Genomic DNA, 14230 nt, shown 5'->3' on the forward strand with positions numbered 1-14230 from the left:
CTCAAGACACTGGTCCCAGGCAGTCCAGCAGAATCCTGGCATCCCTCTGCAGCCAAGATTAAGAACCAGCATGGAGTGACAAACTCCTGCTACACAACAGCACTGCCTGCACTGCATTAACTGCATGTTACAACTGCTGCTCCAGGGACAACTATGACATTCTTTTTAGAGAAAAAAAGTCTGCTGGATGTGCAGAGTTTCCATGAGATTTTTGCTATCGGTTTTAACAACAATGCAATCAGATTGACTCAACAAGGATACAGCTTTCACACTGTTTGGTACATGAGGAATAAATTAGAAACAGTAGTACTGGTATTTATTTAGGATTATTTTAGTATTACCAACCCTATTATTGTAATACTTGATTTACATAAATACTTTATCTGAAATCAAAGAAATGACCCTACATTTTATTTCACATACTAGTGTACTTGGTCTGGCCATATCTTGAACAGGATTAGCAATATTTTTTCCACATCCAGCAATCAGAATCTGCGCTTACACAGGTCTGTAACCTTCATGATGCTTTATCTTCAGGGGGAAACAGAAAGAAAACCAGGAGACAAAAAGCATCTAGGGCATTAAGGGTTTTCAGTTTTTGACTTTTGTTCAGAAGTACAGAGAGGATGAGTGAAAACCTCGGCAGGTACATGATGTACACAGATGGCAGGTACACGATGTGCACACAAGAGCTGTTCCTGGCCTGCTGGCTCCTGCTATCTCACTGGTGCTCTACAAACTTCTTAAAAACGGTAAAATGCGCTTCAGTATAGCTCAAACACCTTAACTCCAATCCTTATATTTTATTATTGTTGCTTGAAAACAGACATCTCAAAGAGCTGGTAGAACTCTGTGGAAAGGAGAAGGTATTTCTCACCACTACAAGTGGCATATCTACAGCAAATTTTATTTTCTCCCAAATCTTACAACACAGAAAGTGATTAAGCAATCTGGGTAGGCCATAAATCAAATTATTCAGGTATATTCAGGTGCTGAACTACCATTAAAATAGCATCTTAAAACAGCTTTTGTTGCTGCTGAAGATTACAGAGACAGTCCAAATTTCTCTGCAGATCAAGGAGGCATCTGCATGCATTCAACCACTACAGGATTTACAGATCTTGGTGAGTGAATTAACATGGGAAAGGAAAACAGTAGGGTGAGGAAAGCATTCCAGCTCCCAGAAAATTCAAGCCCACTCAACACAGCCAAGTATACAGCATCTTCTGAATATAAGCTGAACTTCTGAAGTGAACATATACCACTAAAAATTCCATGTTAGCTGAGCACTGGCACCACTCCCTGCCTGGCAGGCAGTTAACAAACCATCTTCTTTCTCAGTGGCAGCAGGAAAAAGGAGCAGGTATCCCTTCAGCCTCTCCTCTGTTTAGGTCCAAAGAGCACCTAGACAAGGCTGCAACCAATAACAAGGCATTTTTCCCAGCTGCCCACTTCTCCAGGTACCCTTCTGAACTGGACCAGGAGGGCACAGTTTTTATTTTGGAAGCAGTTATGTATTTTCAAAGCTTCTCCTCCCATGCAGCCCTTCCTCTGCCTTTGGTGCACCCTCACCTGGGAAACAAAGGGGCACAGAGCAGTGTCCTGCCACCCTAACAGGTCACCCAGCTGGGAGATGGCTCGCTGGGAAGGAGAGCTGTCAGGAACAGGACAGGGGCCACATTAACTGCCTATGGGGTGCAGTACATCCCCACTGGAGAACCAACCCCTCCCCAAATTTCTGAGATTGATGTAGAAATCAGAACTGCACACTACCAGCAGCAGGTTTACAACACCAAGAGTTTAGCTAGCTTCTCACAGAAGGCAACAGTCCATATCTAAGGTAGAAATCAACCATAATTGCTCAACAACTCCACTTACTTAAAAAAAAATTCCTTACTCCAGAAAACACAAATATCTATTTACAAAGCTGTATGCTGCCAAAATTTTAAATACTTCTATTGTACACCCATCCTTTGATATAATAAAGCATGCAACTGAGGTGGTTAATGTGCATTTCAAGGTATATTAAAAATGAGAGATCAAAAATTAGCATTAGCCCAGGTAATCTCTGCCAACATTTTGCTCCAGCTATGCTAACTAGACCCTGTCTAGCATTAAGCTCATCAGTTCTAAGCCAGTTTTACCTTCTTAGGTCTAACCTGTGAATGTGATGCTAATATAGCAATAGGCACACTTTAAGCTGAATCCAAAGTGACAGAAATTTCATGCATCTTCTTCTGCAAGCTTTCCAGATCAGGAAGCAGGTTAACTCTGAAACTCTCTGCTTCTAACACACCTGCTAAAAACCTTTATTATACAACATATTTCAGAAAGCCATGTCTCCTATTTAAATTAGTACCATTACACTGGCCAGAAACCTTGGCTGATCAAACAGCTGCAATAAACACCAACTCCAGGTCTGAATGCAAGCTGGAAATTTTTATCCCACATGAAAAGACAACTTGGACAGAAGACTAAAAGCCCCACAAATACATTTAGATCATAATTTAATTTAAATTATTATTTAAATTTATACTTTATATCATTATTTAAATTTATAATTTAAATTAGATAACTGTTTGACTTTTTAATATGTACTTGAATCAGAAAATAGCAACCTACTTTGTACAGGTGAAAAAACTGAAGACCCTTCAGATGTATCTCCAAGTTGAAAAATGCAAGAAACTATATTAAGCTATAAGGAATACCCTTGTGGGAAGAAAAGAAAAAAAGAAGTAAAAGAAGTGAAGACATTCAGAAGCAGACCTGTAATAGGAACAATTTCACCCCGAGAAGTGTGAACAACATTCAATTTTTATAATGGTAAAACCATGTGTCTGCACTAAGAGCTCTGTAAACTTGGATTTTATACCTTTGGAACTTTTCTATGGCCCTGCAATGCATTTCCTGGGGGAGAGACAGGTCCAGGTGCCCCATAAAGGGTCTTGGGTATGTTTAAAAACAAGTTATAGAAGCCATTAATGGCTTAAGAATTTTCTCCTATTCCTACCTCCTCAGTACAGTTGACCCACTTCTCTGGGGGCCAAACAATAAAGCAGACCAGTGAACTGAGCTAGGTTAAAAATAAACACAAAATAAGGAAGTTATTTTAAATTCAGATCTCTTCATTCATCTCCTTATGAGCAAGGAGGCAAAAGGGAAGCACAGAGGTCAAAAAACCCTGCTCTAGAAGACAACCTCTTCTCTGTAGCAACATTAAAGTGAACTAGAAACAACTCTTCCCCTGGCTCTCAGCAGCATGTAAAAGTCATCTGACAAAATGAAGTCTGGTGCCCAGACCAAAATCAAGGATCTTCCCTGCAGCTTGTGCTCAATTTTGGGTTAAGTTCCTCTTTCTTGCAGGCATTATTCTCAGCTGGACTGCTGCACAGCCACCTGACACTGTACCAGTCAAGAGACTCCTTGGATGTGGGAGATACCTCTGGCTCCAGAGAGTTCAAGGATGCACACCTGCTAAGTGGGCTTCTGCTAGGCTAATTTAAGCAAAAGACAGGTAATAGTAATAATAATAATAACAACAACAACAATAATAATAATCTTGAACAGAATGGGTCTTCAAGATGCAATCTGTGTTGAATTCAGTGCTACTGGTACAGCTTCTTCAGAAAAAGGAAGTGTTTACACATTTGGATAAGTAAGGCTCCCATAGCTCACATTCAGACCTTGAGTAAGTTTTACTACAAGGAATAACATATTGTTCTTGGGTTTGACCTCAGTTTTGCTCTTCAAAGGTGGCATATAATATCTAAATTTTTGCTCATTTTAATTGTTAGTTGCTATTTGAGGCATGGGCTCTCACTGCATTCAGCTCACTGTAACTGCAGGATGCTGAAAGGTCTTACAGAATTAGTTGGAATGTTTTCTTAATCCAGCAAGAGAGGTCACTGACCAATAAAGCTGAAGTGTTTTTATCCCGAGTTTAAAAGTCTAAAGACAGATGCTGAGGTTCCACACACCCTTCTTCAGTGGCAATGCCAACAGGCTCAGTCCCACCTCTACACCTCCAACATGCCCCAGAGCCAGCTCAGCTCCTGCTCAGCTGCAGGGACTGAAGAGCCCCTGGCTCTGACTCCTGATCTCCAGCCAAGCACAGGGGACACAACAGTCATGGCTTATCAACAGGCAACTGACACAGGCACAATGAGATCCATTGTTGTGCAACTTTCTAATTACTTTCCCATTAATCTGTGCAATTATCAAAATCAAGAGGGTTTCCCCAGCAGAGCTCTGCTGATAAGCAAAGGAGCAGCACAGCTTTCCCTCCTTCAGAGGGAAGCCACAAGAATCCTTCCCAGTAAGGACCACATCCTTCCCAGGATGTCTTCACCAGCCTTCACCTTCTCCTGCTTTGGGTGATACACTCCAGGACACAGGTATTAGGTCAAAGCGTGAGCCTGATGAACAAAATATGTTGAAAAAACAAGACAAATCTGCTGAGGATAAGAAAATACTTTAAAATCAATATGGAACTGAAGTATATTTGAAGGGAAAAAATGTCTATAAAATTCTGTGGTTAAACTTTCAGAAGTAACTACTTTTAAAAAAACGTATTAGTCAGTTTTTAGTTCTGGCAGATTTGGGGTTGATTTTACTGTTTCTTATTTTTAATTCCTCAACCATAAGGACACTTTTAGGAAGAAAAAAAAAACAACAAAAAACCCCAACACATAAGCTTATGGTTACCTTTGTGGCATGACAGAAATATTACAAAGTATTATATTAGGTTCTAAGGGGACTTTTTTTTTTTGATGCAGCGTGCAAGAAGTATTTGAAACAGACTGAAATAGAGGAGGTGAAAGCCACACAGGAAGAATGAGAAGGAGAGGAAAGCAGATGGAAATTGTGAAACACCACTACTCCAATTGCTACTAGCAGGGAGGGTTTTGTACATGCCTTGTGACCCACTGTTTAATTCATATAATACACAGACACATTTGAGTTATCTCTGTGTTCAAACTTCTAACAGTTTCTCCTGTTCTCCAGAATTAGGTTCACCCCTTGACATTATTAAGCAACTAACACGTAACCAGGTGAAAAATTCTTTAGAAGAGGTCAGTTCCTTGCTATTCCCAAGGAGGAAGGAAATCTAACTAATCCCTAGCTTGATTTAATGAACAGTAAAAGTTTCACACACACTCTGTATAAGCAAATTTCCTTTTACAACAAGTACACATCACATTGTCTTAGGACCTGAAGCCTGTATACCTGCACAGCAGCATGAGTGTCCAGTCTGCTCCAACATCTGTAACAGAAGCAAATTAACCATTTATCCAACTGGAAGAATTAAGATACACTCTGAAGGAAAACTTGTGCCTAAGAACTGTTACCTGATCATGGTTACCAGAAATATCTGGTGATAAGTAACTGAGTCACATTTCACAACTACTAAGCAGCAAAGAGGTGGCTGCATCAAGAGAGCTGTCTGGATTTGTGAGCAGGAAAGGAGAATCCAAGTTCTGCCCCACCTCCAAATGAAATGACCTCAGGTCTTGGAAAAAAAAACAAAGATGATGCAGAAATCACCATGCCCCTGTACTAGGATTCAGAATTCCATCTTGACTAAGACAACATGCATTTTCAGATGGAGGGGGGGAAGAAAAAAAATAATAGAAATAAGATAAAATGTTCACTCCCCAAACATTTCTTAATCTCTTCATTCTTCTCAAGCAATAGAGACAGTCAAGACTAAAAAGTGCAACAGGTTACTGTCCAAAAACTGCATAGTGCTAAACAGCACAGTCATACAGGGAGCTGAGACAGCCTGGTAGGATCAGATCCATAATGGTCCCTTAGCACATCAGATGGGCAAAGCAGTGATGCATGGAAATACAGATCCCAGGCCCAGGATGGCCAACCTTCAGATCCTAATACCTGCACACTGGAATGCTGGCATACAACCCTCTGCCACTGCCACAACCATGTCCAGCACAGTGGGAGAACTGCAGAACATGGGCAAGTTCAAAGCATCTACCAGCAGTTGTCCTCCTCTGCTGAGGAATATGGGCTCAGTTGCACATGGGAGCAACAAGAGGGGGTGGTACAGCTGCCCCAGTGCCTAGACAGGGTGGCTTCCTCCCACAACAACATGTTGGTCTTATACTGGGAAGTCTGTTTCTCCTCTTAAAAATGTGATTTCTGCCTTCTTAAATATCATATATTAAAATAAATAACATAATTTGTTACCTTATCTACTGAAGATAGATTCATCTGTACATTTTTATTTCAATGACTAGGCGTTTTATGAAATCAATTTACACCACTAATGCCTCATCTATCTATCAGGAAGAATATAAACCTCCTAAGTTGTACTTGGAGTTTAAAGCCATTACTAAGTTTTAACAGGTACTCTCACACTTTTACCAAAATCTTCACCAAAGTTCTGCTGAACAGTATCAGAAATATCAGAAAACTCACTGAAATGCATGGGGATGAAAATCTCTGTTGTGGGAAAAAACACCCATTCCTTTTTTGAAACAAGGCAGAGATTCATCAAATTGTTGTATTAGGATAATGTCACACTTAGAACCCTAAACCAGAACTGTCTTTAGACCCTTACCAAAACACACATGCTCAGCTGGAGATGCCATAACCTTAAAAAACATCCTTACACTGCAACTTGTGAAATCATCAGATGATCTAGATTAGAGCTCAGTGAACACCAATGATACTCCTACACATCCTTTGCTATTTACACTAGGAAAAGAGAAATTATGAAAAATGACCTTAATAATTTTCACAGATTTCTGCATTTAAATCAAATTCTACTGAAGTGCACTAAACCTCTTAACACACAACATAAAGCTCCAAGTTCTGTTTCCCAGCAATTTTATGTTTCATATCCAAGAGATGTGACTATATTAAAAAAACTCATCACCTCTCCTAGGCTGCAAAACACTGCAGTACTGCTATAAAAAAAAAAATCTATTTTGAACTTTCTCCTCATATGACATTCCAGCTCATTGTCCACATTGTCTTCCTCTGGCTTGCATTATGCTTTGGAGTGCCAGCCGGGGGGAAGCTTATGGTGCAGAAAGGCTGATGGTGTCCAGGACACCTGGGAGACTGTCTAGATCCATACACCAGCACATATGCAAGAACAGGCTGAGGGAACAGTGTTTTTTCTTCCCCAATTTAAGCAGGATGCTCCTGGCACAACTTCTCTGAGTGGCATCACTCTGGAGCTCACTCTACAGCTGCAGTCAGGGAGAACTCAGGTTTGCAGACAGTGAACATCCTGTTCTCCTAAGACATTTGATGCTACAGAGCATGATGGTTTTGTTTAAATCTTCACTATTATATGGGTCAGGAAAGACTTATTTTAGTAGTGTTTAGAACAGCTGCCAAAGAGCAATTAAAAACACTGACTGAGTTATGTTGTATTGATTACAGCATGGAATTTAAATATTCTCAAAATTTATCACTTAATCTCTATATTTTTAATACATTTTGCCTAACAAATATGCCCATGCTATTACACTGAACAATCAAACTGTGATATTCTAGATCATATCAAGTCCAGTATAAAACAGTTTTCAAATGTATTCTTAAATTCTGAAGAGAATCCCCAAGATTCTTAAGACACCACAGTAACGCTAACACTGTCTTCCCCAAACTGGAAATAGTCAGCACAGTATTTTCAAAATCCATCTACTAATTTCCACAAGCCAAATTACTTCTAGTCAACAAAATCTCAGCCTTCTAGTGAATCTAGAAAAATCCAAGTCAGAATAAGACACTATTTCTAAGCTGACCATTCTTCATTTTGCTGGAAAGTCATTCAAACACTATTCAATCTTTCTCAACTTATAGAAATAGTTTTATTACAATCAGAAAAGCAAGATAAAAAATAAATTGATTAGCAGAAATGTTGAAGTGTTGTAGTCTAAGCCTGCAACAATACACACAGATTATGCTATAGCCATTGCCACTAAGTGCACTTTCACTCTTTTTGCTACTATATGAAATTAAAATGCTGTAACCACTGCAGCAAAATACATTAAGTGACCAACAGAAATGTTTCAGAAAACAACACTATATATTTAATAACCTGACAAACATGATAGCCCGTCTCCAGCCCCCCTTTTATTTGTCAGATCACTTTATAATAACTGTTAACCTTGTTGCTGGTAATGTCAAATCAGCGTGCAGCAGACTTTGAATATATTAATACACACATATATTTCAGAGGAAAAAGCACACTTGCTATGGATTGCTAATAACTTCTATTGCAAGGCACCCAATATTTTACTCCCTCACAATCAACAGCCCTAAGCCCTAAAGCCCCAAGACACAAAGTCAAACTAAAGCAACTGATCTGAGACACCTCAAAGCACAAACTAAAGCAAACAATGCCCTATTTTAAATTTATTATCATTCAAGAAAAGTTGCATGCTTCACAAGCTTTAAACTAGTTCATTTTCACCCTTACCCCAAATATCGAATGATGTCATGCAAGATGTACTGGCTAAACTGGTTTAACTACTACAGGCTGGATGCACTGTTTAGATTCTCTTGTGATAAATTACTTTGCAGCAATTAAACTGATTTGGTTACTTTTAAGCAACTATCTTCACCTGCTTTTTTAAAGTAGTTTGGGCTCTTATTACTTCTCATCATACAACTTGACTGCTTGCTACTTCGTTTAACTCCTGAGGAACAACAGGGAGCACTTTTTACCACTCCAAATTAGGGTGGAACAACTGGAATGCTGCAAGGAAGTCTGAGATACACAGCTCATCCTGAGGAGCATGCAATCACACTTCTGTCTGAAGCTTGCATACATTTTCCACTATTCCACTATTTCCACTTCTTCACACAGAGTTTACTAAATCTGACAACTTACTGAGAAGTCAGTTTATGGAGAATGCACAGAGGGAACTCCAGACATAGCCTGTGCTCTTCAGAAGCCACCAAGGCGGTTTTCCTGGTTGGCAAGAAGTGGCTACTTGAGAATGATCCAATGCACATCTTTTCCCAAGGCCAAGCAAGCTGTTTCCAGAGGTACCAAACATGACCATTACTGGCAGTAAGAGGCTGGGCCTGGTTCTTTGCTCTAGGTATAACCCCAGAATTAACCTAATTTTGCTTGTTGTCCACTGCATCAGCATTTTTATATTCCCTTGCTTGACCATCATCTATTTTATGGAAAACGCTGGAGAGAAGGGACAGGAAGGACACGTGAACAGATTCCCACAGCTGTATAATGAAATTAGTCTGCATATTCTCCTCTCAAACACATAGCCCCATTTTATCACCACCTGGCCACAAACAACACAGAAGACAGCAAAGGAGTGCAGCGAAAAAGAGGGAGACAGGCCTTCAGGAGGAAGGCATAGAAGCAAGCAGAAAAAGAAGTGAACACTGTGTTATGTATGCAAATGACATTAAATTGCCAGGAATTGAGAATACTAATGAGGACAAAATATGGGAGGGAAGCAAGCATTCAGAAGACAGACAAAAATAATTTAAGTATTTCAGACCAGTATTCCACAGTGGGCCTGAAATCTAGCAAATTCTGTCAGTAATGAGCAGAACAGGAACAAGCAAGAAGCACAAACTTTGCAGGAAAACTGTAAAACAGTGTGATTTTGAACTTTTCACATAAAGACATGTCAGATTTTTCTGGTTATTTTTTTTTTGTACATATCTTGCATCATTCCACCTGAAATTCAAGTCTAAATTTTAAATTGCCCAAACTAAGGGAAAACTTAAAAGTTAGCACTGCCTGAGAGGCTGTCCCACAAGGACAGAACACAAGTGTGCAACCTGAACTAACAGTCACTGCATGTTCCCTGCCTGTGACACTCTGTTGCTACTTCAGGAAAGAAACTTTCCTAATGAGAAACACACATACCTATGGAACTACAGGCAAAGGCTGAACCTAAAACAAAACAGATTCAAATTATAAATAAGGGAAACTTATGGTTATTAAACTGCAAATGAGACTTTTCATGGAAGAATTCTATGCAATAACTGTTGATTTGTATTAAGTCGAGTTCTTTGAAGTTCACACGTTTGTGAAAAGATGTTACAGAGGAAGCATATATAAAGTATCAGACTTGGATTCAATTACACTTTATAGAGCAACTCACTAGCAACGCGCTAGAGCCCTAATTCTTTGCATGATAAAGCAAACTACACACCCTACTTACAGTACAGAAAAAACTACTATTTATTTCTTCCACTAAATGTATTTAGCATACAAATAAACTCTTCAGAATTTCCACAGGATAATTTACTAATCACCACTCCAAACTGTTAATTTATCTAACACCCAGGCACCAACGGCTCATCTGCACACTCCCACTCTTTTTTGGCCCAAAGGCAGCCAAGGCAGCCAGAATCACATGCTTTTATGCAGCAGTGAATAAATGAGGGGTGCACACAGAATCCAGGACCAGTGACAGAATTTGGCCAAGTAATTGTCAGCATCTGTGCTACTTAAAGCTGCCCTTCTTGTTCCTTCCTGCCCCAGTGCCAAACCCCCACCACATCCACACAACACTAAATGGGGCTGCAGGGTGAACCCAATTAACAACCTGAGCTGCATTTTAACCCCCCACTTTGTGTTTGTAATAATTTGTAAAGTAGTCACAGGGAGGTGCAGTAGCTCAACTGCTGGTGTGGCACACAAGGGGACAACCAGCAGCAGCAAACACTGTTGTCCAAGTGTCCCTTCAGCTTGGGAAGTAGCTGCCTTCAGCTACAGGGACACAACCCCCATGGTGCTCTGAAATTTAAAGTTTCTCTGTCCACATATTACTACTGGCAAGTGCCAGTAAGGCTAAAGCTGGTTACTAACACCCACAGGTAACAGGACTAAATACACAAAGGGGTGACTGGTAACACAACAGCAATGCAGCAAGTACTGCGAGCAGTGAGGCCACATCACCCTGGTCCTGCTGAGCATGTACCTGGCCTTTACCACAGCTGTCACTGCTTCTCTCCTCAGTGATGCACAGATTAATTTTTCTTTCTAAAGAGAATGTCTTCATTCCTCGTGAAGTCCAAAAGCCCTGTCCAGTAGTACTGTCATTTACACAGGGCGTTCATGAGGTCATCAAGGAAGAGTAAATTAGTCATAAGGGAAAGGGGAGGGGAAAAACAGGGACATGAGAGCAAACACTCAAAATACCATATCTGATTCAACCCTGAAGAGTTTAATTCCACACTTCGATTACTACATCTGAAATTGTTATTTCACTCTTTAAAAATTGTTCATCTAGTGTAGCTGTACACAGACTAAGCAAACCTTCAAGTAATTTAAAATCAAGATGTGCAATTTTCCACTGTGCATTCTTCACATGCCTCCTAAATCTAATGTGATCACTCACTGAAGAATGGCATCCAATACTGTTCTGTGCACGTTAAAATTAAGCTAACTACATGTTATTAAGTCTTTTCCTCACTGCTTGAAAACATCCCTAAAGAAAGAACAAACACCCATATATTAAGATGATGAACACTGTTTTACACATTAAATTAATATATACCCATGATGTCAACTTTTATTAAAAGTTAGCAATAATCTGATGTCTGCAGTCTGGTAAAATTAACATGTTTCTGTCAGAAAAATCAAGTATGGGAATAAACCTCCAAAGGCTAAACTTTACTGGTTTTGTTTTTACGTAAATGGACAGTTCTGTAAAGTCTCAAAAAATACCAAGTTTGTCATATCAGTTGGAATCAGCTGTATGTGGTCTAGCAGATTTGAAATAGATCTCTGAGACAATGATGTATTTTCAGTGTCACTATGCTGACATGTGCAGAGACTCTTCCCTCCAATGGAGGTGGCCACCAGCATGATTTTCACAACCATGACAGTATTTCTGCATGTATTTTGAACTACTGTATTCCCAATGGCAGAGGTGGTGCAATCCAGAAGTTCCCTTAAACTGCATAAAAATGTCCAGCATGTCACAGTGAGCCCAGCATAGTAGAGCATCCAGCCCACAAAATCCAAAATAAAAACAGTAAACATGGTCAATATTATAAAGGACTTGAAGAGGACACTGAGAAAATGCAGATTATTAATAACTATCAAACAATCTGCTGGAAACTGTAACCCACAAGATGCTAATACTTGTATGTATACAAATAGGAGATATATTTTAAAACACCTCCTTTTACAAATTTGTCCCATTGTATAGAAACATCAATCTGGAGATTTTAATAAAACAGAACTTAAGAGTAACTTAGATAGCAAATAACTTTTAGCCATTATTTTATAAAATAAACACTTACATTTTAAAAAGCCAGGCTTTATGTAATGACAGTCTAATCTTGAAATGTAATCTCACAGTCACTGTGACAAACTTTCCCTGAAACACCTTCACTCCTCCCAATTTCAGTGGCTATTATTTAGCAGAAAGATATGTTTGTAAAGTCGATTGTCCCGTTTTCAAGCTAAATATCTTGTTCTGGCTACTATTTATGTCACTCTTCACTAAAACAGCTGAATGAGAATTGTCATCTTCACAGCGAGGCGTTCTAAACGATATTTAGGTAGTTGGTGATTTTGACCTCCAAGTCAATCGGTACGAGTAGCTAGCTCACTGTGGCTGTCCTTCCTTTGGGAACGAAACCCTGCCGTACATTTACCCAAAATAATTTTACAGCGTTAAATTCAGATGGAAGGTGTTGTTCAGAGGAGGGCAGGGCGTCCAAAAACACCACCACATTGCAAAAAAAAAAAGAGGGGGGAAGAAAAAAAAAAAAAAAAGAAAGGCCCCGCTAAAGGCACCACTGGAGACTACACCGGACGGGGGTAGGGAACATGCAAACGTAGTGCCTCCTTTATGGAGCCAGCGCAACTGCATGACGGTGCAGGATGCGGGCCGCGGGCTGTGCAGGCGCTACACATGGCCAGCGCTGCCCGCCGACCCGCGCAGGCCCGGCCGGCAGCGGGTTCTGTAAATAACCCTCGGAGGAGGGTTAATTAAAAATGGCGAGCAGCGTAGCTGCCTGCATACAATGAGCGGCCGGGCAGGGCAGGGCTGCAGCCCCCCGCCCGCCCCGCCGGGCAGCCCCGCGACAGCCGCGTCCCCTTCCCTCGCCCCGGGCAAAACCCTGGCCCGGGATCACGGCAACTACTTTGACCGGACCCCCGTGCCCCCCCCAGGCTCGCCCCCACGCTCGGCGGGAGGCTCCGAGGGTCCGGGGGCGCGGGGCTCCTTTTGTAGCGACGCTTCCCCCGCGCCCTCCCCCTCCCGCGGTGCGAATTCCTGCGGAGCCCCCCGGGCCGCCTTCCCCGGCCCCGCACCGCAACTTTCCCCGGCGTCCCCCCGCACCCCGCCGGGCAGCGCTCCCCGCGCCCCGGAGGTGCCGGGGCCAGCAGGAGCGGCCCGGGCAGAGCGTGTTTACCGCGGAGGGCGGCCCAGGGTCCCCGAGGGGACGCGGCGGTGGAGGAGCCCCGGGAGCGCGGCAGAGGGGCGAGGGGGAAACTCTCCGCGGAGTTGAGGGCGCGGGCCCTGCCCGGCTTTACCTTCCATCTCCATGTCCTCGGGCTCGCTCAGCTGCTGCTCCCCGGGCTTCTGGTGCTGCTGCTGCTGCTGATGGTGGTTCATGTCGGGCTGGGGCTGGGGCTCGGCGGCGGCGGGCTGGGCCTTTCCCGCGGGGGGCTGCGGGCCTGTGTCGGGAGGGGAAGGGGCGGAGGAGCGGCGGGGCCTCGGCAGCGGCCGGGACTGGGCGCCCGGCTCGGGGGGCTGCGGCGGGGCTCCGGCGAGTAGGGAGCGGGGCGCCGGCGGAGGCAGCGAGACGCGCACGTATTTACTCGCTATTCGCCCAATCTCGGCGGCGGCACCCGGTCGGGGAAAAGGGGCTGGGAGGAGGGACCGGCCGGGGGCGGCGGCTTCCCCGGGGGCCGGAGGGGAGGGAACCGGGAGGGGGGAACGGGAGACCCGGAGTCAGGGCCCGGCGGCGCCCGGCGCTTCCCCTTCCCCCGGCGAGGTGTCCGCGGCGCTGCGAAGTCGGGGAGGCGCCGCGGGGCCCCTGCCGTGCCCTCCCGCCCCCCCCGGCGCCCCGGCACCGCCGCTGGCCGACGCCCGGCTCGCCGCTCCCGGCCCGCGGGCCGCCCCCGTCGCCCGAGCCCCGGCGCGCTGCTGCCGCTCCGCCGCCGCCAGCGCTCTGTGCCTCAAAATGGCGGCTGCGGTAACGCCGTGAAATGTCACATCCGCATGAGGGGGAACAGCCCCGCAGCCGGGGAGGGAGC

The 14230-nt window shown here is 43.3% G+C and overlaps 1 protein-coding gene across 3 annotated transcripts in view; it reads right to left on the reverse strand.

Annotated features, from left to right (window-relative positions):
- USP7 (ubiquitin specific peptidase 7) overlaps positions 1-14006 on the reverse strand; it is a 72162-nt gene extending 58156 nt beyond the window's left edge. Inside the window, exon 1 of one of the 3 annotated variants that reach the window (XM_033517801.1) lies at positions 13505-14006. In XM_033517801.1, coding sequence (XP_033373692.1) covers positions 13505-13586 — 82 coding nt within the window. In that variant the 5' untranslated portion in view covers positions 13587-14006. The remainder of the gene's footprint in view (positions 1-13504) is intronic. The other 2 variants (XM_015642995.2, XM_015642994.3) reach the window with 2 other exon arrangements.
- Positions 14007-14230: the final 224 nt, after the last annotated feature.

Source organism: Parus major, chromosome 14, assembly GCF_001522545.3.
Source record: "Parus major isolate Abel chromosome 14, Parus_major1.1, whole genome shotgun sequence".
In the NCBI taxonomy this organism is placed as follows: domain Eukaryota; kingdom Metazoa; phylum Chordata; class Aves; order Passeriformes; family Paridae; genus Parus; species Parus major.